The sequence below is a fragment of the Trichoplusia ni genome, chromosome 3 (genome assembly GCF_003590095.1).
Source record: "Trichoplusia ni isolate ovarian cell line Hi5 chromosome 3, tn1, whole genome shotgun sequence".
NCBI classification, from domain to species: domain Eukaryota; kingdom Metazoa; phylum Arthropoda; class Insecta; order Lepidoptera; family Noctuidae; genus Trichoplusia; species Trichoplusia ni.
The window spans coordinates 6942628-6968962 of NC_039480.1; the positions used below are offsets into that span (position 1 = coordinate 6942628).

Sequence of the window (26335 nt, forward strand, 5' to 3'; positions counted from 1 at the left end):
GGGGTTCTATGTACGAATTTTTATGCACAAGCTTGCAGAATCTATTAAGAAAGCAGTCAAATTTCAGTGTAACTTGGCGTAAATTATATTAACCTTCTAAATTATTTTATGATACTACTGACAATCGGTGAAAACACTTTGAGAGAACCAGGAGTTTAAATTTGGGAATCTATAATCACCAACCCACAACGAGAATGACTCCTATATGGAGACGAAGGTGTCCGGCAATAGTATTTTTCTACGTAAGAAGGACTCCCGTAGTAAGGAATTTAATCCTCAATCAAGATGACGTAAATGCTTCGTCGACGCGGGGATCGAACAGGGATCGAATGTGGTGCGGTGACACCACTTGGTTACCCCTGAAGTTATAGGCTGGTGATTTTATTATGTTATACATACAAACTAATTGCCTCAAAGTTCGTTATTGCATTTATTTATAATTCTGGAAAATGTTCGCTGGCTTTAAATTGTGGGTAGCGAAATCCACTATCCATGTTTAACACTAAAACATCGGACCAAATTAAATATTCTTAGAACTCGGGTACCGTTCTAGTCAGGCGAATACTGGCTCTTAACAACCAAGTCTGGGAAACTGGTGAGATAATATATTTAAAGAAAAAATTGCTTTGTCTATTAACATCTAAACTAATCATTAGTAGTTTTTTTTTATTGAGTATATTCTCTTCAGTACCTTACAGTTATGTGTGAACCAATAGAAGTCTCTCAGATCTACATACAAAGAAATAGAGGTACGTGTTACTCGTTATTGCCTAAAGCAGTCGCTGTGGTCTCTTGTATAAGGTTGCGTTTCCACCAGCAATGTGCGATGGAAATGTGTCGAGCGAGGATGTCCACTGAGATATTTCCACCACAGCTGTGCTAACCGAGGCGAGGTAAATGAAGCGATTCTATTGGTTCTTTACAAATATGTATTTGTAAAGAGCTAGCTACGCATCCTCACTCATCTCAGCGTAAGTCTGTATGATTAACAAAAAGTTTCAGGTCAAACTTTTCACCTACTCAGATTAATATTATTTTAGGATAACATAACCCAATCTTGTTAGTAACGGCCTATTAGTTGAGTGAACATTAGAGCTAACGTTACCCCAATCTTCTCATCCATTTGTAAGCTTTCAAATACAAACTACATTTTAATAAATAAACAGTTATTTAAACGGAATAATTTTATTCAGGAATTATGGATAAGATCTTTAAGCGGTAATTTAAAAAGAAATTATTATTTTTGTTTTTTTTCCATTATTATGAAACAGGCATTAACGTCAACAGAAAATACTCGCATGTATGAAGACGTCAGAACGTGGCCACGAGATTTAACGAAAGATTTGTTAAATATATTTGAGCATCAAAACATAATTTCGGCTTTTTTTTTGTCTAAGTACCTATAAAGTTATAGACACAATCGGTAAAGAAGGTAGTTGCCCGTTTAGCGCTGTGCCTTATCTCCCTTTCTGGTTGTCACAAGTTGTTTAAGATAATATGGAGTGAGTACGGTAAAAGTGTCCGAAGTAAGTATCTCAGGCAGGGATTGGAGAAGGAGAGCTGAAGATCGAGATTAGTGGAGGCCATGGGAGAGGCCTATGTTCAGCAGTGGACTGAGACGAGCTCATGATACTGATGATCCGGAGTTAGCAAAATGTTCGCGTTGTCTTTAGGTACGACTACATTCATTACAGTCGTTTAAAACCTAAAGTTATTTTAAATATAATGTTTAATTAGTCTAATAACTCTAGTTAAGTCTTACCTGCGTGCTTTCAATACTACAGGATTAGATTGCTCCCTTTCCATAATTATTTTCTCAAATCAATATACTATTCAAGATCCCTTTGGTCACGTTTAATTACCATCAAACAGTAAAATACAGTATTGTATTATTGTTTTTATTTTAATATATCATATATTTAAGTAATAACAATAATACACATATTATATATATTTTCCCAATATAGTTAGGCACATGTAAAGTGCCTGTAAATAAGGGCAAGCATCGCTTGACCTTAAGATATAAATATTAAACCTCATTATTAATGACCTGTTCAAATGTATTTCTTTACCTCAGCATCAATATATAAAATAGGCATGAAAAATACAAAAGGAATTAAATATAATAATAATATGACTCCACAGATACGATATTTCTATAAATAAATATTAAAATGTTTACAATTTGAAAAAGATTACCAGTGATGACAAAGATTCCGGCTTTCGAACTCTTCATTTTTTTCATAAATAGGTAGAATCTTAATCTCAATACCTAATACTTATTTCAAAAAATAAAACCTATAAATCTCTGCCAATTTTGTTCACAACCAATTCAACATTCTGAGTTCACAAACTCACAGCCTTAATATTAAAATATTCGAAATACTATACATATACGGTATAGACCTCGGCGACCACAATCCAATGTTTAGTTGTCGTCCACACAATAGTGCAATCACGATGAACGGAAACATTTTGCAGATAATATTGTAGGCTTTAACAGTTCGCAACGGGATCGGGACAAAGGAAATCACTGAACATGGTCCCATTGAAGATTTCAAGTCTTAACTCAATGGTGATGGGCGTCTTTTTGTACAGGCGTCTTGTTTAATATTTGTAGAAAAGGTTGTTTCTATGGAGGTTTAACTTCGGTGTGTTTTTGACTTAGGATGTGTTTAGTGAATGTGGAGAGGTATTGGACGTTGGAATTTGAGATTGAGATGGAATATATGGGGATTGAAGGCACAGGAGAATCTAAAAAGAAACGCTGAGTCTCGGAATAATTTGGTTCTAGTGACGATTGACACGACTACATTCGTGTATAGTGAAATATGTTTTAAATAATAGGCGTTATTTACAAAGCTAATAAAATAATGCTGTAAAAAATAAAATAAGTGGAAGAGTCGTGGGCTGCGACTGATCCGCTTATTTGCAAATAAAAGTATGTGCGCTCTCACTAGGTTCAAAAAAGTAATTCAACTGTAATTTCTGGACAGTATTTAGTCATGACTTTTTACTAAATGTTTTTGTCTGCTCTGTCTGCGGTTTCAAAATCTGCAGCAGACGGGTGGCTGAACAATTTTTTCATGTACAAAAAGTCTGATAGCGTTTACACTTTGTCGGGAATGAGTAGTGCCGGGAGGTATACTTTTTATATGTCTATTTTTGTGTGTTTATAGTTCCCCAAATAACAATATTTTCTTTAATGGAAATGTTGTTGGCAACCACATTTTTATTCATTTATTAATAATCTTAATAGGCCCAATTATCGATCGATAGTCATAGAAAAGACGCGTATCATTATAACTTTTATTGAGATGAGCAAAACAGAATTTTCCATGGATGTATTATAAATGTATTGCTCCAGCACTTAACTAATTACTAACGATTACCCGATCTGTTTGTCAATTAGCTGCGCCATGCGCGGCCAAGTTCCGTTGATAAGGAGAGTAGTGCCCTTGCCATTATCCACCCACGTGAATACATTAACCAGACCGTCAATATTCGCAAGGCTAGTCACTCTTCTATGTAACCCATACATCGTAAGCCTCAAGTTGATTTGCATGATTATCGCTCTGTTTGCAAAATGCGTCCCTCGCAACGCCATTAAATTTACGACCCGATTTATTCCACCAGTTAAATTAGATCTAAATTTAGTGGTATGTATTCATGTAGGTAATAACTTTCACTTGTGTTATATAAGATAAAAGCACCCGTATAAACCGCTCACGAAATTGGGTTTACATCAAATCTTATTTTCGCATATCTGTAGATATTCGGCGATATTTATTGGTTTTATTTTTTTCAGGACCGAACGAACGGAGGATACCGTGTCGAGCAGTGGGAACCTAACCAACAATGCAGTGCGGCATAAAATTGTAGTTTTAGGGGCTGCGAAAGTTGGCAAGTCCTCGCTCATATCTCAATTCCTATATAACACCTTCTCACCTAAGTACAAGAGGACGATAGAGGAGATGCACCACGGAGACTTCAACGTGTCTGGCGTGCGGCTCACACTTGACATCTTGGATACGTCGGGTGCCTACGAGTTCCCCGCCATGAGAGCCCTGTCTATGCAATCCGCCGACGCCTTCATCTTAGTCTACGATATAACCGACGCAGACAGCTTTACCGAAGTGAGAACACTAAGAGACCAAATCCACGAAACCAAAGAGAGCACGGCCGTCCCAATTGTCGTCGTCGGTAATAAGGTGGACTTGGCTGAAACCGGCGCTAGGCAGGTAAGCGAACCTTTTCTTCTTTTACAAATACGAATCGTAATAACTGAGATACGGTTTTATCTTACCTCACAAGATTTTCTCGCTTTATTGATATCCATTCGTGTGTACGAATAGCGAGGGTTTTTGCCTTTTTTACGTCTTTCGTTCAACATGCGCAATTGTTTGTTAGCTGTACGCTACATAGTTTATTGTGATGAAGGTTGGCTAACAAAGTGTCGAGAGAAGCGGATCAAGTGGGTGTCACGTATAGTACATGCCCGAGGGATTTGTTCAAATATTCAAAGAAATCTATTGGCTGTACAGAATAAAAACATTATACATTGTAAAAAAGGGATTTATTGGTACATACATATCTATGTCTAGGTGCAATAATCCTTAACATCTGCAGATTTTTATTAGTATTTTTTTATTCCCCTGCTGGACAAAGGCTACTCTTCTTACACCTGTAACTCTCACGAGCCGCGAGAGACCAGGTCGGTAAGAACGAATCCAGGTCATCCCACCGTTTCTAACGTTAACTTCGCTAATGAAATATAAAACACAAAATAAGTATAACTGCAGGTATACACGAGCTTCAAATCCTGAATTCAATAAGAAATCTATAGGTAGTAAGCCGTCATATATATGAAAACCTTAATAATTAAATCACAAATGTATTTAAAGCGTTATCGACTATTTCCCGTCGCATTTATTATGAAGTCGTCGTTTCAACGTGTTGTGAGTTAAATTGAATTTCCGCGATGTCAGAGCTTGCTGTGTGGAGAAAGGTCGCAGCAAAATGTTACACAAGGCGTCTAGCTGGAACTAGACAAGGAAGCTTCGTAGGTGAAATCGAATTACAGCTATTTCTGTAGTTTGAGTTCCACAATCTTATGAACTAAAATAACTCTTCTTTTGGTTCATGACATTTATTTATTCATCTTATTTGACAAAATCTTTAGTAGACCTTACGTGAATAATTGTCATTTCATGTTTCTTTAGGTGTTTTTTTTAGCCTTTAACCAGATTTAATGCGTTTTTTTAATGAATTAGAAAGAATGCATATTAGTTTTTAAGAAAAACTGTTTTATGAGTTACGTTGTGAAATTTAGGTGGGCTTAAAAATAAATTGAATGAAAAATCTTGTATTCGAATGATTGAACTAGAAAATATTAATCAATTATCCTTAGTAAGTGAAATGGAAAGAGACTGTTATAAAATCCACTGACCGTGTAAGTGCTTGCTTTTTAACCCCAAAGCAAAATAAAGGGATGTTTAAAGTTGTACTGCTTCGTGTATGTCTTTCTGTGGCACCATACCTTTTAAACGGGTAAACTTTTTGACTCCATTTGGATGTCATCATCATTGGCCTAGCCTTTTCCCAACTATGTTGGGGTCGGCTACCAGTCCAACCGGTTTCAGCTACGTACCAGTGTTTTACAAGGAGCAACTGCCTATCTGACCACCCCAACCCAGTTATATGGGCAACACGATACCCCTTGGTTAAACTGGCTGTCAGACTTTTCAAGCTTCTGACTATCTGTAACGACTGTCAAAGATGTAGGAATAAGGTCCATTTGGATGTAGTTTTGTTTAAAGAAAGTCTTCCCGAGGCGGTACTTAGGCATGTTCAATCGGTCCAGCCGTTTCAAACGTATGTTCTTTTCCAAAAGCCCTTATAAATGTGACCGCTATGTTTGTCTACATGTGGTTCCGTTATTCCTAACGGGTGAACCGATGTGCTAAAGCTATAAATTCGTCTAGCAAGTACAGGTGAGAAAAGTATAATAATAAACCTCTTTCGAAGCAAATGGAAAAAGTAATGACGCATAAAAAAAGGTGAACAAAAGAGTGAGTGAATGAAGTGGATAAAGAGTGAATGAATTTTAAAATTTGAAGATATTGTTACCTGATCCTATCCCCAAAGTTAATCATGGATATAACTATCCATTGTGGCGAAACTATACAAAGTCTTTAACGGCCTATTTATTTCTTTTCGGTTTCCCGACTTTTACTTTCACACGTAACTAGGAAAGTTTTTTCTACTTAATTGAAGTTTCGGGAGACCTAACAACAGGCCTCCAGTCGATACGCCCAGCCCTAAAACAAATATATATGTAGGTTGGATAAATACTTTCTCAATCAATCCCAATGGAACCTGGTTAGAGATTGACTTTAAATGAAAAAAGAAAGGGTAGTTGTTATATTTGTAACTTCGATCTAATTTCCTATAGGGATATAGAAAAGACTGATTTTTGTGACAGTGTAATTTTAGTAGTAATTATTGCCTTTTTACACGCTTTTTTAATAAAAAGCGTAAGCGCTCATCATACAGCTAATGCTTCACCTGTATGATTGTTTGTATGTTTGTAACCGACTTCTTTGGGCGAGATTTTGGCCCACTTTAAACGGCCAGATTTCGTTCAAACTTTGTAGATTTTTTACTATATTTTTTACGGTATCTACTGAACTAATCCATACAATCAAATAAAAAAACATCCAAAGAAAATGACTTCAATTAAAGAAACAATTTGGGAAAATACACTATCTTTATAAATAAGTAGGTATAATTTATATTGCTAAACAATATCTCAGATAGAAATTCCTTTTATAAAAGCTTATTACAGCGACTGAATTTTGCTCCTCTCCAAATACAACGCTAATTAAAAAATTACGCATTGTGTGCAGCGTCCACAATTCCAAAGAAATATTTTGCTACTAATCTCTGCAGCAAATAAAATGTGCAAGATTTTTACAGTTCAAGAATTCCATTTTCTTTTGTCCACTTCGACTAGTCAGAAAAATGAAATAAAAATTTTATAGTAAAAGAAATTACAATTTCATGTCCAATTTACGACCCAAGCTATGACAAAAGGACAAAAGCTGATTAACGCTAGATGCAAGACAGTAAACTGTCAAGTTATCAATTAATTCGGTCCTTAACGACTTTGACAATGGCTGTTAACATTTACGCAATAATAAACCTTATTGGCTATATAATATACATGACGATATACTACAAGAGTAAAAGTTAGTTAAGGGTCAATTTGGAATAAATTTGGCGACCCTCCTTAGATCCCTTCCCGATCCCATAAATAAGATTACGATTTGTATTCGTACTCCTTGTCTGTTCGTGGAGTTGGGTTGTGGAATATGTTGTCTCGTGACATGCATAATAATAACATAACTATATCATGGGATGGGAGATTTTTGATGAATTGATATACGTTTTTGTTTTATTCACTACGGATTTGAACCGTATATTCTGCATTTTGTGTAATAGTTTGTTTTATTAGTTTGATTTGTGTTATCAATCCAATATTTGCACCTATTTCAAGAAGGTTTTCGTCAGATTCGGTAGGATGCCTGCGACAAGTTTGTATCTTCGCCATTAAATTCAAGTGTTCAGCACTTAAACATGTCGGTGTAGCATTTTCTATTTTCATCAATGCGTCAACATTTCTTTTGCTGCCCTAGATATCGCCTTTGATATCAAAGATTGGTTTCATAAACCTCATGCGGGCGCGTGACTGATGCCAACCTCAGGACTAAAGTACTCAGGATTTGTACGTATGTCTTTTTCTTCCTTTCCTAGCCTCCATTTGAAAGCAAGTGTTGTGATTTATAGCATCAAAGTTATATGTTATCTATAAACATATAAAAGGATGACCTATATAACTATCTAAACAAATAATATGCAAATTAATGTTATATGTTGTACACAATAGTTCAACACTGACCCATATTAATATCAACATGTATATTTCATAAGCTGTACCGAGAAACTGGCTTAATTTGATTATGTAGTGGCTGTATGCATACCGATCTCTCGCTCAGGACAACGGAGCTGGTATTAAACACTTTACGAACAACGCAAACTATGTGACGATCGAGAGAGATTGGGAGATATTACGTATCTTGAAACGGCAAAATGATAGCAATTGGGATAAACCACTTGAAAAATCGGCCTACTTAATACAAAAACGAAATTATAAAATTATTAATTTTAAACTAAATATAGTGGTTCTTTTTTAAATTTTGAAGTTTATGCGATAGGTACCATAATAGTTTGTCAGATTTTGATAGGATATTGCTTTCCGTAGATACTTAATACTGTCCGGATTATCTCGAACCAGTTAACTCTGAAACCAAATATTAGGTTTTCTGCAATGGCTACACACGTACAACTTTATAGTACAAGTCTGTCGGCGACATAAGCTCTCTGCGGCTCTCGATATCCCAAATCGGCTTAACTTTAGATTCACTCACTAATTCTATTTTACACACTCGTGGTCTAAAGTTACGCTATGATATTATTTCCACATGGATATGGGTCTTTATAAATTATGCAAGATGCCTATGCGTTAAATTGAAATAATTTGAAAAGAGAGTGACATTTTCATAAAAAGTCACATTTGTTCAGGCTGATATTTTGGATTTAGGCTAATTACTTTATCGCCTAGTTTTCCATATTAAGTCAAATATAACTATTTAGATCTTCACGGTTTCTATAAATCATCATCAACAATACTTAATTAACAGATATTAGTAGAAAATATCGATATATATTGTGTAAAATACTAGGGTGATATCAATAAATACTAGTAACTGAAATACGCGAACCTAGTACCTACACGACCTACAGGTATTCAATAAGACAAGAAAGCTATTTTAATTGGGACTCTAAAGTTGAAAGGAGCTGACAATATGAGATTGTTAAAGCTATACGCCAGTGAGTCGAGATTCGAAATGGAACTTCACAAGTTATGTTTCGGTGTTAGTTCCAGAAATGTCAGGTGTGAAGGCAAGTTTGGAAAGGTTACGCGATATTCAATTAAACGTTTCAGAGAATACACGACTTCATTTCATGTTGCTAGTACGAAAATAAAATTTAATTTGGTTTGTCATTTACAAAGCTATGTTGAAGTTGCTTTTTGTGTTACTGTATTTGACTAAATACTGAATAGTTTAGTTACCTTATTATAAAGTACGTTCTCGGACTCTATCTTTTGGTCTCCGGAATAATCCTATGTCACTTCAGTTTTTTTTTTAATTTTCGACATGCGTTTAAGAGTGTTGGCCTGGGTCAAGTTTAAAGACAAAATAATCAACTTTCATTTTATTTTTACTTTTTTGTAAAGCCCACTGTCTTACTGCTGGGCAAAAGCCGCCCCCAAATCCTTACACGGTTCTCGATTCTGGGTCGTATGGAAGCGTTAAGATAGTCTTTTTTAGGAAGTTTTATATTAAAATTAATGGCATACAATTTAACATAACTTAAATATCCATATGCCGAGCGTAGGCAGTGTCACAAGCCTAGTATAGCTAAGCAGAGCGTGGCGAAGTCGTCTCGTCCGGAGCGTGTACCTGCGATAGTAGCCGGGGTGGCGCGTACAATAGTCCGCATCCGTCGACTCGCCAATATCCGCTCCACTGCACCATAACCTTGTTTTATACAAGAGAAAAACTTTAGCTTTAATGGAAACTCACTGAGTATATACACGTCGCATTTGCATCCTTTTAGCTCACGTTTAATTTTCCGCCAGTACATGAAACGGAAAGAAAAGATTTGCCGAGACCGAAAATTTATACATTTATGCAAGTTCGAATTTATACTTGTAATTCAATTTTCATGAACTAAAAAGACTAGTTGTAAGAAAGACGTAAAATTGTGTATAGCCACTTAATATGAAACACTATCATTTATTTGACCATAAATACGTCGAAACTTCGCACAATAAAGGGGCGGCAAGAAAATTCAATATTGAGTTGCAAATTTGTGTACAGGAATAAAATTATGTAAATTTATGTTTTCAAAATCCCTTCCCAGAAGTGAGAAAATATAGAATTTCACTTAAATCGTCAACACAGCCTAAAATATCCTTTGTACTCTCAACTCTGAACCAAGTAACACTTCATTTAACTAAATTCAAGTACTCTTACATAAGACATTCTTAAGTTTCATTAGAAGTACGCGAGATAGGATATCAACTAGCGCATAGTTCCCCCACACATATTTGGAGAATACTTAAAACTTAGCCCATAAAACAAAACTTAGCTCAATAAATCTGCTCGAAACTCATTTAGGTTAACTAAAACAAGAGTCGATTTCCTAACAGATATTGTGCTAATCACCATCTACTTAGTTCTCGCAACTTTACTCTTGATCAAACAAAATACGTAAACGTGATCCTCATTAAAGTTCGTAACGAATTTCAGAAACAATTCTCTTTCGTTCAGGACTTGTTTGAACCTACTTCATTATCTTCAAATCAGATGCAAGAGAAACTTGTTACGAATTTTTATAACACAATTACGTTGCAAATTAATGTTTTTCTCATTTCGAATACTTTGGATCTTGTTATAATAAGAACGAAAAGTAAAACGTTTGAAAATATTTTTACGAATTCGCGTTTTTGTTGGAATCATTCGCGAACTGGGATTGTAGGCAAAAGAGTCTTTGAGAATGTTGACGCAGCGATACGATGTCTCCAATATTTGCCGCGTCATATGTCTCTGAAAGGTTCACGATAAATACCGACGGCGGACGAATCTACCGCATTTTTTCTTCCTTCGGATTCTTAAGCCAACATTTTCTAAAATAAAACATTCCTTATATCAACAGGTGTACGATTTTTGTTATAACTTACCCGTTTCTGGTACGAAGCTTTCTTGCTTCTAACCGTCTTTTTTGTTTACAGGTAGAATTCCACACAACCGAATCCGTGGTGACAGTCGACTGGGAAAATGGGTTCGTCGAAGCTTCAGCTAAGGACAACATGAACGTGTCTCAGATATTTAAGGAGTTGTTGGTGCAGGCGAAGGTAAAGTACAACTTGTCGCCGGCGCTGCGGCGGCGGCGGCGCCAGTCCCTGCCGACGGGTCCGCAGGGCGCGCCCGGGTCCAGCCCGACGCCGCCCGCCAACCAGCCGCACGTGCCCTCCCCGGCGCAGCTCGCCCATCTCCAACAAATCCGCGAACGCCACAGCAGCAAACGCAACTCATGCGTCATCTCTTAGACACAAACACCACCCATACCACCCATATAACGAAACCTAGCCAAGTGGCATTTCCTCCATTACCAGCACAATTGCTATTGTACAAAAAGTCCTCAGAATCAGTCAAGTGATACACATTTTCGTGTTTTCTATCGTCATTTATGATTGTAGAAATGTTACTTGGCTGGATCTCAAAGTTTTACTAAAGCTAGCTAAGGATCAGTAATTTTAAATTTCTATACGTACCGATACAAGTAATTTCTATTTATAAATAACTATAAAAGTGGATTGTATTCAATGTTTGTGAACTGTCGCATTTCTTGTTTAGACTCAATAATACAAACGTTTTTTGACATATAGAGCATTCTAATAAATCGTGATTTTACTCTTTCTGTAGCTTTTAGATGAATGTGTCAATTTCATCTAGAGATGTATCCTGGTTTTATGAAGAATATTTCGTTTAGAATTTCTCCTGAACGTTCTATTCCACTTGGCAGGTAACTGTCATGACATATTTTGCAAGGCACATCACACCTCGTCACCGCTCAGTTCAACATACCTACTTACCAGTAATATTCGATTACGTTAGGCAATAAAAACATTTCTTACGTGATATAGTTACATAGATCCATTAAGATTTGTCCATTCCTTACGTGATGTTTTGACTTTATATTTTATAGATAGTAGTGAAAATAACGCCAAGATACAAATGTAATACCTTTAGAATAAGCTTTTAGTGTATTACAGAGTGACAATGTAGGGAAAAGTGATAATATACAAGTGACGGGTATTCGTGACTGGTATAAACTGTAGGGTTATGATAACGTTATTCTAACTAATATGTAAGGTTTAAGGATGTAGAGTGTACAGGCGCTGACATATTCGCTCGATTGTGGTAATCGAATCGAAATCAATCGATGAGCTTTCGAAATATATCGATAGTACGAAAACATGACCAATGACGTCATCATTGGGTATAATCGGGTGAATATGTGAGTGTCTATGGGAGGAGCCCCAAAATGACTGAGTGTTCCAAAATATATCAAAACAAACAAATGATAATAAGTGTTGGTATTGGATCGGTCTTACTTAATATGTATAAGGTGAAGGAGAAACACAGGAACATCTCGTTCCACAAATTACTTCGTAAAAGAATAACGTCTTAATGAGGGTGTAACCGTGACTGGTTGCAAGGGCTCTCCGACAACTTGGTAGCTATAAGATCGTCTATATATTCAATACATTCCGATTGCCAAACCAGTATTATAAAGAATTCATTACATAAAATCAGATACGGAAGAAACTTTTATCAAATTGTATTAAGTATAACATGACTTTCAAAAGTATATTAATTAATCAAATCAATTAAACGTTTCTTTTCGGTGTAAAAGTAACTACATAGCAATATCAAAATAAAAATAAATACACATAAAATTAGCAATTCATTTTTAAATAAATACATCTATCAAATAAGTAGATATATAAAGTCTATATTAAATTACACATACCTTATCTCCTGACAAGATTTAATTAAATTGACATTTATATAATAATTAATCAAACCAAGGAAAACAAAACATTTTTTTCAAAGAAAGTACATGTTACGAACATGTTAAAGGATTTGTGATCCAAATGTTGGTTTAAACAACAGTTACAAGTTGCAAATTAATTAATTTTAACTTAACTATAATTGTAAAACTATCCCTTGGGAATTTAAATATCATTTAACTACATTTGTTGCTACACAACTAGGGCTGACAAATTTAACATTTAATTTAGTTTTAATTACGATGAGTCTTAACGTCCTTTACCAATTATAATTACAGAGTTATCAATAAAACGTTATAAAACAAGTAATTTATAAAAAGACACAAATTATTGACTGCGTGAAAGAACGTTATTTTAAATTATTTTTTTTAACAAAAAAACGTGACCTATACTAACAACTTCTCTTAAGCTAAACACTAGCATTAAAGAAACATAAATACATGCTTAAATAAATACATTCAAACACTTAACTCCCACGTTGCAGCCATGGGTTAGGTATAAAAGCCCTCCCCGCTAGATAAGTGACATTTCTACGTTCACGCCAATAGAAAACGCTCAATGTATTAAAATGACATTTCGGTTGGATAAGTCATGTCAGGTCAAACCTGTCATCTTCATACATTCCGACAAACTTTTCACGTTAACGATTGTAGAAATTACACTTAACTAAAAAATCAGAACATAATTAAACATTCTCTTTTTACTTATCTAGGTACAGCCCTAACGTTACCGTAATCCGTTGGGAAAAGTAATTAATTATTTAGGTACCACTTAATTCGTTTACTGTAACCGTTTAGAGTTCTAATTGTGGTCTTTACTATGCTTTTATTTTCGTGCCAAATTACGAAGGCTTTATATTTGCACATTTTATATTAGTTTGTATAATTCCGTTCCAATTAAATAGGATTCTGCTCGCGTTTGTTCCATTAACACAGTTTATATTATAATTTATTATTTAAATTGTATGGATGTGCCTTTTTTAAAAGTATAGTATTCTTAGTTAATTAAAATGTACATTTATTTAACGTATTAAAATGCCTCTGTATTTTGTGAACCCGCTTGAAATGTTTAGTTTTTGCTTCCCTTTGTAATGTTTCCGATGTGTGCGTAGTTTAATGTTAGTTTATTAGAAAAAGTTAGATAAAATCTATATTTACTATTGAATTTAAATAACTTAGTGATAACCTTTGAAAAATATGTGGTCTATCAATGTTTGTACTTTGACGTACTTTTAGCAGTGATCTGCGCACATTTACTTATGAAAAGTAAAAAAAAATATTATATTTAAGATTTTTTATGATCCTCTGTATGTATAACGGAGTTGTTCGTGAAACTTAGCACAGAAGGATTTGACATGTGTAGTATGTGTATAAATGGTAATTTTTTCACTCAATTTAATAGTCGCGTATATAAATCATATGGTAAATTATTTTTAATGTTTATATACGTTTCAAATGCAGGTATTTACTTCAATATTTATACCAGTGTAATGAAATTCTCTAAATAAAATAAACTAACTTCTGAAAGCTTGTTTGTATTACCGAGCACATAAAGCTAATGACAAATGACAGTCGCGCCACTCCTTAAACTAGAAGGGAGGTGGAAACACTGGGAACTTGAGAGTTATACATTGCTCGTTGTATTTTAAAGCATCGTGGTGGTTCTCTCAGTGCACGTGCAGTGTAACGAGCTGGTGCGGCGAGCGTGCGTGCGGTGTGTCCGCGGCACGCAGCGACCACGCCGCGGCACTTGTTGCGCAGCGCGCGATCGATCCGCGCCCCCTCCCGACCCCACCCCCCACTCCCGCCACACCCTCGCATCGCCTGCCTCTACCCTACACACAGACACTTTCCATTCAGCGCCAAAACCTCACACCCTTTTGAAGCAACTGAATAAACTTTACCTCCAATCCATACTAATGCTTTAAATGTAACTGTCGTCGCGAAGCGTAGATGCGCCTGTTACTCCATGATGGTTAAACCTTATAAGATATATTGATGTAATTGGATACGAAGGTAGCTTAATCTTCAAGACAGGATATGAGCTATATTTTCTACGATAACTGATATTCACGCGAAGGAAGCCGCTGGGCGAAATCTAGTGCAATAAATCTGGATAAGAATTTTCTTTTTAACTTTTCTTGAAGATTGACATCATTGAGTACTTTTAAGTGGCATTGTCAGGATTATAGTCTTCACAAAATCAGCCTCGACGGAGGTTCTCGTCGAGGAGTTTTCACTTCACACTAATGAATAAAGAAGAGAATTTATTGGATTCGTTAAGACTTGAGCACGAAGAATCCCGATATCAACAGGTTACCCTTTATTGATTAATTTTGATGTGCAGTAGGTACCTTTTTTATTCATTTTACTTACTTTTATTCATCGCACGTCAACAGTTTATCTGGTTAAAATGAAATCATACTGCTACAATTAAATTTTTTTCAAGCCAACGGGAGACCGTCGTATACCGTTCTTAGATACATCAAGTTTCCCAATATCACACACTGTTTACAAGTAACTTTCCATACATTTAACACAGCTACACATACACATAATATAAAGGGATAATACAGTGATTTTCATACACATCCGTGCATTAATCGTCTCATTACGAAACTCCGCACGAACTGCGGTTCGCGCGTAATACGCGAACACATGCTACAGGCGATTAGCGCTTAAATCCGTTCGTAGTCGTAGGCTCGGCACAATGCCGCGTTCCCAGTTATTAAAGCCGACTGTTCGATACAATATCCGATACGTAAGTATATACAGGATACAGCTGACAGCTGGTAATTCTTTCATTTTGAAACTGAATTAAAAGGGAAAGAAAGATATGAAGACGTAGATGAAACTGAAGGGAAAGAAATGAAATTGAAGGATGTATTCCATCTTTTGCTTTAGAAGAAATTAGCAGGAAAGTAGGATTTAGTCAGCTGTGGGGTATTTTTATAATATGACGATAGTAATGTAATATTTCGTAATTTGTAAAGGCTCCGACAATAGTCAATGAATTTAACTTATAAATACAAACGAATTTAATTAGCAGAATCTTACTTATAAATGTATAAGCCCAGACTGAAAATGACATAGAAGTATTAGTCACATTAGATATGAGTATTGAACTTTTCATCAAGTTTAAAGAAGATTTTTTCACGTTTATGGAAATATGAAAATATAATAATATTCCGTACGATCTTCATATAAACGAAGTACATTTTATGACGTGGTTGTATAACTCGCGTCTTTGCCGGGACTTCAAACTATGCATAATAAAAATCTTGCTTTGTGGTCGACAATAACGTGTCTACAAGACTTGCCTTATTTATTTTACATGGCGTACACAAGTACAAAAGCTATTCATATTTAAATCCCGACTACAAAAAGAGGGGTGTTATAAGTTTGACATGTCTTGTAGCTCCCGTAGCTCCCGAACGCATAATGCGATTTCAATTTAGTTTGTTTGTGTTAAATGTGAATTATGTGATATTCTTAGGAATGTTTGAAAAAAACGTTCGAACCATTAAAAAGCTGACGATGGTTAAAGCTTTTTCTGCTTTTTTACTTGTTCCTGTGAACCTTTTACTAGAAAACGACAACTAAATAACCTTAGGTAAGGAATTAAATAAAAATTTAAAGGTTTTATTAAATTTTAAATATTTTCCTTACCCCCTTTACAGATTGCCAGTACCAACTTCTTCTTCTATTGCTGTTCTGCTGGCAGAGATTTACTATCAAATAGACAGCACTCTTTTTACGTTTATGTGTGTTAAAAACTATAAAATAAATACATAAGCCACATCATAGAAGTGAAACGTTATACGACGTTATCAGTTTGAGTTTACAAAAGCCACAAATCAAACATTTACAATCAATCAACAAATTTGTGTAACATTCGAATGTAAACATAAAACTTTCCTTTGCATTCAAACAAAACCTTATTAAAAGGTCGTTAAGACTGTTTACAATTCATAATTAACAAAAATGTTGATTGAACAAAACTCCTCAAAGTATTAAACAAAGATCCTAAAGTTTCGATATTGCCAACGAACGTCGATATTGAACTGAGTACCACTAGTACCAGTTCCACGTTTGTGGTACTTATTAAGTTACTTTTTAATTAAATGACCCTTGTCAGCGGGGTCTCGAGAACTTTTCGCTTTCCCATCGACTGACACAATAGTGAAAGAGCGTAAACAAAGCCAGAGGTTTCAATTAATGTTGCCATCAATTCTACTGACATTTATAACGGCTTTTTTATTAGAAATTCGCGGGTTTATGGGAAAGCGTAATCTTTCATAAAAAAATCGGTTTATTAACGCTTAAATAAATAATAAGGTACTGTGCTATTTTAATATGGTGATAGAAATAAATTTTCTTGGGAAATTAAACAATAAATACCTATCATCTCACACACATTTATTTAGGTTAAATAACCACTTACAATAAAAAACACATTCGCTTGTCAGATTGAAACGACCTCATTAAATAATTTCGAGGAAAATAATTTATTCAGATACTTCAAAACAATATGTGGAAACGTAATTGAGAACAAAACAATATTTGTTGGATATTGTTGTTACGAACAAAATGTTTTGTCTAATTTTCATTGACTCGGCATTCACAAATTAAATAAAGTTGTTCGACGAATGTTCTTCAAACTTTGCTTCTATTGTGTCCTGTCTGGGTATTAACATTTAGAAAACAATTGTGTTTTTATTCTTCTTTGATGTATGAAAATATAATTAGCCTGTTTCTTTCTTGTGATTTATGGCTGTATAAAAGCACTTTGAAGACCGATACATTGCCTACGGGAATTATTACGATTTTTATAGCCAAGCACATAATTAATCTTCAATATTTAATAGAATTCTCAAACCAAGACTTGATGATTTCCTAGAATAAAGTAAGAATACAAATCTATAATACATTGTTACCTACTTATACAACCTCCTTTTTGATTAATTATCAAGACTAATACGCAGAATTTCAGCACAAAAATGACGCTGAAACGTACAAATTACACAAAGATATACCATCAAAATGTCTTAATTTTTTAAATAAAGAATTGCTCTTTTATTCAGAGGGGTCGAAAACCGGCCATTAAGGTACAACCTCGAAAGATTTACTTTAAACAAGGGAGATAAATCTTTATTATTCGTTCCCTTACAATTAATTTAAAATGCAAAATAGCAATAAGGCGAAAAGTTTTGTCTTAATGAAACATTCTAGACCCGTAGTGTTCATATTCATGAGACTATTAATGACCTTGGTTTTGTTTTTTAATTTTTTGAATGAATAAACTTGGTATACCTACTTTTTAATTAAATGTCTCAGTTTCTCTATTTAATAGTTTATTTGCATAAATATTTAAGTGTACTGTCCTTATTTAAATATGAATTCAAAACTCTGGAAGAAGAATTAAGTTAATGTGCACTTACTATTTAAGTAAACATTAATAACTCTGAAAGAAGAATTCAAAGTTAATGTCGTACGTAAAAAGTCATTCAATATTACTTAAGTAGATTAACACTATTTTATTGGAGACTAGAGCCGGTCAAGTGCGAGTCGGACTAGCGACAAAGAGATTTCCAGGCTAAAGAAAAACAAATTAGTTAGGTGACAAATGAAGGTAGGAAAACAAATTTTTGACACCCAACAAATTTATGACCGTTTACAACAACTGGAAACTGGAAAACATCCGTGAAAATTTTAACTGCCCAGTTATCAGGTTAATAGAGTGCCGTCGGTATGTATTGAATCCTAATTATATTAACTTCAATATATTTTTATGTCTGTCTGTCGATGTGTACTTCAAAGTAATACTCGTAGAAAGCATAATAATTAACACCGGCTTTTGAAAACTTTTATTATTCGATAATTAAGCACATAAAATAGTTCATAGTATCTCATCATAATTCCATTTAAGTTCATTAACCAATTTATCTGAGTAAGGTGCAAAAATGCTGATAATTATGTGGTAAGTACCTGGAAATCCCTTTAAACGAGGTAATAATTACCCTTAATTAATTTAGTTTATATAAAATGAATTAAATTCCAAGTCTACTGCAAGTGTTATTTTAAACTGCAGATAATTAAAATGAAGTTTATCTATGCGGGTGTTGCCATGTTAATGAAACTGTTTAATAAAATATAATGTATAATATAATAAAAATTAATGCTATTACTTTTTCAAAAGAGTTCATTAAATTATTATTTTTTATCTTTGCAACTGCAATAATTTATTTACATTTTAGGAATAACTTAACCGAAAAAGAATTATTTTAGCGTGAATTGCTCGCAGAATCAGCACGCTGAAGTGGAAATGGGCCGGCCATGTCTGCAGACGGACAGACGGTCGTTGGAGCAGACACGTGTTGGAGTGGAGACCACGTTTAGGCAAACGTAGTGCAGGGCGCCCTGCGGCACGATGGACCGATGATTTGAAGAAGGTGGCTGGCAGCGGATGGATGCGGGCTGCCCAGGACCGGGATGGTTGGCGCTCTTTTGGGGAGGCCTACGTTCAGCAGTATACAGAGATAGGCTGAGATGATGATGATGATGAGCTCCACATATTTTCCTCTGATAAACAGTCAGTAAAATTATTGTTGAATAGAGAGTTACGTTATTTACATTACTATAATACTATACTTTTATCAAAACCTTTTTTGCATTTTTGTGCATTTGTGTGATCTACGAATGCCTGTTTTGAGTCTGGGTGTCTTCGTGCATGTGACTTAAATTTTAGTGAAATTCCTGTGATTAAAATCCCAATTGCGGATGCGTTATAAAAAAAAAGACAAAAAAGAAGCTTAGTAACGGACAGGCAGAGAGCGGATCCTCAATAATAGGCTCTCAGCTTTTGGCATCTAAGTACGGTAGCCAAAAAAACTAAAAACGTAGTTCCCTCAAAACTGCAGACCTGATAGTGATACGGATATGTCCTTATATTCCATGAATACCAAAATGTTACCCTTTGGAAAAGAATCACACATATTTCGATCCCACGAAAACCACGCAGGGGAAACTCACACGACAACTGACATCGCACTACCATCCACCCATAGGAGGGCCTACCACTAACTCTTAAAGAATTATCATTGCATTTGTGGGAAAGAGCTGCTCTCTACACCGTGTAGCGCTGTCATGCTTTCACATCTGAATAATATTACTGGAGATAGTCCTCTGACTTGTACACATTTTGTTTTACGAATATTACGAACAGCTTTTTCTGCGTAAATTGGTCTCATTTATATTTAGGTAAATGGCCGCGTGTCATAACAGCTGGTTTACGTCATGAAGGATATTTAAGGCTGGTTATTTGTCATAATAAAACAGGAGGCGTAACAAATATGAAGCGAATAATTGTCCTTTTAGAATTGTATCCGTAAAATATATAAAAAAACATTACATTTCCTGTGTAATATCGGAATGGTTAGGTGTCTGATTAGTCATTGTAAAGCCGGTTAATTTATCTTACTAGTGAACAGTGAATATAAATTAATACAGCTGTCTTGTCTGTTCAAAGCTAAGCAAGATGATATAAAGTCATTTTATATAAAGGATCATATTAAATTGCAGACGACTTTTTAATACCCGGATAATTGAAACTAGTATTTCATTTCTACAAAGAAGGTTTTAAGCCATGCACAACCTTAACAATTAATGTTGTTCTTTTTATTTTGTATCAAATCGCATAAAAAATAACCACGAACAAAAAAAAGTTTGTAGTCGGACATCTTTTAAAATTTAAGATTTTTTTCTTAATTTTAGAGCTGTAGATATCTCAAATGAGGTTGTATACCAGGGTTGCCGGTCCTTTCCCATAAAACGCACCGCTTGCCACCACCTGCAGCCTCCCCGATATTAAATTCTGATAACAAGCTCTTCCGCTTCACTTTGCCCCCCTAGCGACTTTTGCTTGGTAGGAAATATGCAAAATCTTTCGACTACCGACACTTCTTAATAAGTTTAGTTTGGATTCTCCGGTGTCTTATTATGTCGATACTTGGCAAAAGGGTGACACAGCATTTAATGTACATGTGTGATTCGGGTGTGGTTTCCATGCTTACCATTCACAATAGGCTAGTTGCCACTATTTTTATTATTTGATAGAACGGTTCATTACGATTATATAACACCATAAAAAAAATATTAAATTTTTCTGAAGCACCTATCCTAATATATTTTGAATTTTAAAATTTATTTTCGCTATGCTGACAAAAACGCCGTCCGCCATGATGGTCTATTAATTATCTGTGCCGTGAAGTGACAATTCTTGTAAACACTACACGTGACTGTCAAAACCTTTTTATCGGAATTCAAAAGCATATCTTCTTGAATTAAAAGTTATTTTTATAAATGGTGACATGAGGCAACTAGCCTATTTAGGTTTTTGCTACTTTTACAATTTTTAAACCATCATTTTCTTCCTTTTGTAACAGAAGGAAGAAAATGATGGTTTAACTTTAATACATAAGTACGTATATACCTTCAAAGCTTTAGTATTCGTTATTATCAAAGAATTTACATAATCTCTAATATATAAAAATCCCGTGTCCGACTTAACCGATTTTTACCAAATTTTATATGCGTATTCAGTAGGTCTGAGAATCGACTAACATCTATTTTTCATACCCACAAAAAATACTATTTTTTGGGCGAATTTTTTTGTTTTTATTTTTTTATAAAGTGACATTAAAAATACATACACCTAGAAATAATTTATTCGGCAAAACAACGTTTGCTGGGTCAGCTAGTTCTTTTATAAAAATGAATGTTATACGCCCAAAGTCTGGGATGTATCCATAATTCCGAGCCAAAAAATAATAACAATAACACATCGACGTTTGATGGATGTCTGTAGTAAGCTTATTTATTATTGATTAAATTAGTGAAGGCGTATGGATTACCTACACGCTGCGTCTGAAGTTCAAGGTAGAGCATAAGTACTAGACTTATCACGGATCGAATAATACCTACTGTCTACGTAATTATAGGTCAACGGAATCATAGCGCGATCAAAGGGAATATAAAACGTAAAAGTTTACACGATACCTCGATAGATGGCGTTGGCATCGATTTAGATCGCGCTATGGTTTCGTTACACGGGATATTATAAATGTCGGAGAATTAATTTTTTTGTTGTGAGCAGCAAGCACTGTGGTTTACTATATTATACGCGCTTAATATTAGTTTCCAAGTGTTTTAATTATCCACCCTCTCCAAGTCGACCTTCGTTCACCTACCTAGCTGTTGCCGCCAGTTCTACCCGCTACAAATCGAAAAGGATATAATTCCCATAGATTGTTTATACATTATTTATACATATAAGGTATAAACTATTTGTATGCCGAATAGCGTCCAAATCCGTTCAGTAGTTTTTGCGTGCAAGAGGAACAAACATCCATTAATTACAAACATTACACTAGTTTTATGAGTACATACATAGGTATATAGTTCAGATTCACAGAAAAGTCATTTGTCTGCAAACAACTGTATGTTAGACTATTACGAAACCTATTAAGACCCTTTGTTCAATTCGTATTTTATCTCAACAACCACGTACAATTCATTTAACTTCTAAACAAAAACAAATAGTTCGCGGCTTTACTGAAAACACATTAACCCGAAACCAGCTTAATCTAAAAAAATACGATTCGTGTTCACGAAATACGGCTATTGTTCGCAATGAAAGGTCGAATTGATTGGCCGTGTATTACTCGAGAAATCGTGCTCTACACAAACGCCGAATTCGTTCGCAAAAAGTTTTTCGCCTCACAAGATAAGATGAAACAAAGTATATTAGGTCAATTTATTGTTGTCCTTTGCTCTTTGGTGTAGAAATATAAGATGGTAGCGTCAAAGTGTTTGCATTTACGCACGATGTATTGGCGGAGCTCGTAGGCTTGGCGTAGCGTGTCGTAGCGGTGACAATGCGCTTTGTTCGAGACTTGGAACTGTCGCAAGTGTGCGCTACGCTTTCAAACTTCGCTACGAAGCGCTACGCTGCCTAACACTTGCAGTCTAGTTTTAGTGATGAAATATAGAGAGTGAGAACTGGAGTTTAGTAGTCAAGTTTTTTTTCTGTCTAGGATCCGTATTTTTAACTTTTAATAGAAATAACAATACCATGAAGGTAGTCATTAAGGTATAGAGCTGTATGCCGCATAAGATATAAATTGGTCTTTAAAGAAAAACCTACTTAGTCTGAAGATTAATTATCGAAACATTACTGAAGTGGCATTGAAGCTAGCCTGGTGAGCACTCTCAAAGCCAGCAGTGATGATGATGGATTTTATGATGCCCTATTATTTTATGTTAAGTGTACCTATAATAATTTGTAATTGTAAAGCGAATGTTAAACCAAAATAATGTACTGTAATTTATTTGATGTTTACTAAAGAAATTTAAAGTATTTATTATCTTGAAAATAATACACTCAGCTAAACCAGCATAAATTCAGTTTTAAATATACTAGTTTATTTGTAAACTGTGAATCCTATGTGTGAGTACTGCGAGTTCCAGACATTCATCAAGTATTAACCTGGCTTTTAGCTCTATACGTGAAGACTAAGACATACCCCACTTTAACAGCTTTAGTTACGTGGAAGGAAACAGGACGCAATCTCTTAATGGACTGAACTAATTTGTAAAAGAAGTGCAATAAAAAATACTAAAGAAATCACAATTAGAAAATTATAAGACAATACGTTCATTATGTTGGGAAAAAGATCACAATCGATGCTAACAGCCGAAGATAGATCTCGATGGCATAAAATTGGGGAGGATTATGTCCAGTAGTGGACGAATATGGGATGATAATAAATGTATAATGATATCCTACTAATATTATTAGTGCGAAAATTTGTTTGATGTTTGTTCCTCTTTCACGCAAAACCACTGAACGGATTTAGATGAAACTTGGGACCCATATAGTTTATAACAAAGATGAGAATCATGTCTTTGATTGGTACCAAATTTTAGAATTCGAAGACTATTAACAGGACAAAAACTGTCTATCTTTCAAATGGCTTGGTAATATTTGTTCGACAATTGATTTTTTTGCATCTTTTGTATAAATTAGCATAATGCAGCATATTTCAGCAGCTGTATGTAATTTAATCAATAAATAAAAATGAACATAATTTTAATTCGCAATTTACAATTTACTAATCTAGATTAAGGGATAACTTTAAAGTGTCTTAATTATTTTTCAAAGCTTAAAATAAAATGAAAACCTATTAAACAACAATAATTCGCCCAGAGCACGAAGTGACCTTTATCTGACCTTTATTGTCTTAAAAATATATTTTATAAGTTTCAGAACCTAGCGTGTTATGATATTATCAGTTTTCTTTCAAGACAGGCACTAAATGATTGATTATCTTTTTTAAGCGAATTTTTCATTTATTTTTGAAAGAGTAACTTATGGAGTTTCTTGCCGGTTCTTTTCCATAAGAATGACACTTTGGAACTGCGCAGCTAGAGCCATTATGTAACGTTTTGAAGGAGCCTGTTAAACGGCCTACTTGAAATAAAAAAACTTTTGATTTGTTTTTGATTTTGAGGTTTTGTGGATACAGGTTTCCTTGTCTGTGCATGCTAAAAGTAGTTTACTGGACTGACCATCTCCTAAAACCATTCTACGCACAATGGGTCATTTTGGAGCCTACACAAGGAAAACAATCCCACCACCACAACCCAGATTTTGTTATTTTATTAGGCAATTAAATATTTTTTTTTATATTGATAATAAGGAACCATTTTTTTACCCTGAGTCGAAAATATACCCAAATATAATATAACGGCTTGCTACTAGATATGTTTTAATTATAACCAGAAAACTGTTTTGAATCAAGTTAACATTTTTTTTGTTTTAGTAAAGAATACGGCCATAAACAATATGCGAAAAAACAAAATAGCAAAATAATCTGGTTATCATATTTGCAAGCTTTTATAAAGTCCAATAAATCCAGATACTCCAAATATCCTAATTAGAACTCTATTCCAATATAAATAGCAATCATTTTCCCTAACACGACAGAAGAAGAATGTGAATAAATAAATCAACTTCAGTACCGTAATTATTTTTTCCTTTGTTATCGGGTTTATCGCGTGTCGCATGCTATGAGGGTGTTAAAAGTCGCCGGTCGTTGGCACTCTGCACGGTACATGCCTACGTCATGCAATTACTAGATATGTCTTAATTAGGTGCAAAATGACGTGGAAATAAATTGCTAAGAAACTTGATGGAAAATTGTGTAATGTAGTAATTGTGTAGTGTAATGTGTGGCTTTTGTTCTCAAAATAATATGATCTATTAAAGAAGCGAAACAGTCATATACGAGTTATTTCTTGTCTCTTAATAGAAGAGTTATATTTTTATAACTCACTATAAATGGGGCCCAACATGGGGCTAAATATTTGCTGAGATTTTTCTTAATGAGGCTACATTTATTATTTAAATAAACTTGGGTATGTCGTCCATATGTTAGGAAGTCGCACTATTCATTGAGCAGGCCAAAATGGAAGCTAGGCTATTAGTGATTGTTTTAATTTGGAGTATTTTTAAGCGGTCATGTTACGAAGAAGTAATTATTTCCTAGTTGAGGCTCAGTCGCTTTCTGATTTTGAGTCATAGATATTACTCCATAATTCAAGACTTATTAATTTAACTTAATTTATCCTACAAGACAAAATTATTCCAACACGCAACCGAAATTAATCCACCTTTGACGATAAAAGCTACATCAAAATACTGATAAAATGATTCAAATGGAAGAGGAAGTCACTCAATAATAAAGTCACGTAACTTACGAATAACCGTGCGTGCACGCACAGCATTCATAATCTGTATCCGTAGATTATATGAATTAGTTTCTGAACGATGGATCGTAATCTGTTAATCTCACCTTAGACCTGCGCAAATCGTCACGACGAACAAACGTACAAGATGTCGCATCTTAGGCGGACTTTTCAGTTACAGTTTTTCTATGCATTCAGACAACAGACCAAAGTTTTGGCTCATATGAATATGCTCCGGAGCGTCGGCAAGTTGAACTGAAATTGAAATCTGAAATGGGCAACCAGTGAGCTAGCGTGGTGATCAATGCTCAACCCTGCCCTATACGGGAAGAGGCTTGTGCCCAGTAGGACGTATATAGACTGGTATTAAGAAGACCAGACCAGTATATTTTAATTACACTTTTTGAGGTCAAGAGGATAGTAAACGATATATTACAGCACAAAACTTATTATATGGTTTTTTGATATGGTATTAGAGGAAAAGGTAGCAAGGTAGTCTATAAAATAGCTAGGAAGAGCAATATTTTTTTTTTATACAAAAACTCCTTTAAATATTTCTCTAAACAACAAATTGTGTGGAAATTAATGAGCATGATACAATTTAAAATAAGAACTATTTTGCTTCATACTCTAAGCATTACTTTACACATTTGCAAAGGCAGGATTTTCTTTCAGACTGTTTTTCCTTTAACAAGCTTTTCACATGTTTAATTAAAATAACATAACATTTCCCGTTTGTATTAATTATTTTTGTTTCTACGGA

General features: G+C 34.6%; 1 protein-coding gene across 6 annotated transcripts in view; it reads left to right on the forward strand.

Annotated features, from left to right (window-relative positions):
* Positions 1–14585, forward strand: part of LOC113491675 (ras-related protein Rap-2b) — a 54105-nt gene extending 39520 nt beyond the window's left edge. For 4 of the 6 annotated variants that reach the window (XM_026868765.1, XM_026868764.1, XM_026868763.1 and 1 more), the window contains one exon: positions 3809–3966. In XM_026868765.1, coding sequence (XP_026724566.1) covers positions 3809–3874 — 66 coding nt within the window. In that variant the 3' untranslated portion in view covers positions 3875–3966. Of the gene's footprint in view, positions 1–3808; positions 4242–10921 lie in introns of those variants that run through there. The other 2 variants (XM_026868766.1, XM_026868767.1) reach the window with 1 other exon arrangement.
* Positions 14586–26335: the final 11750 nt, after the last annotated feature.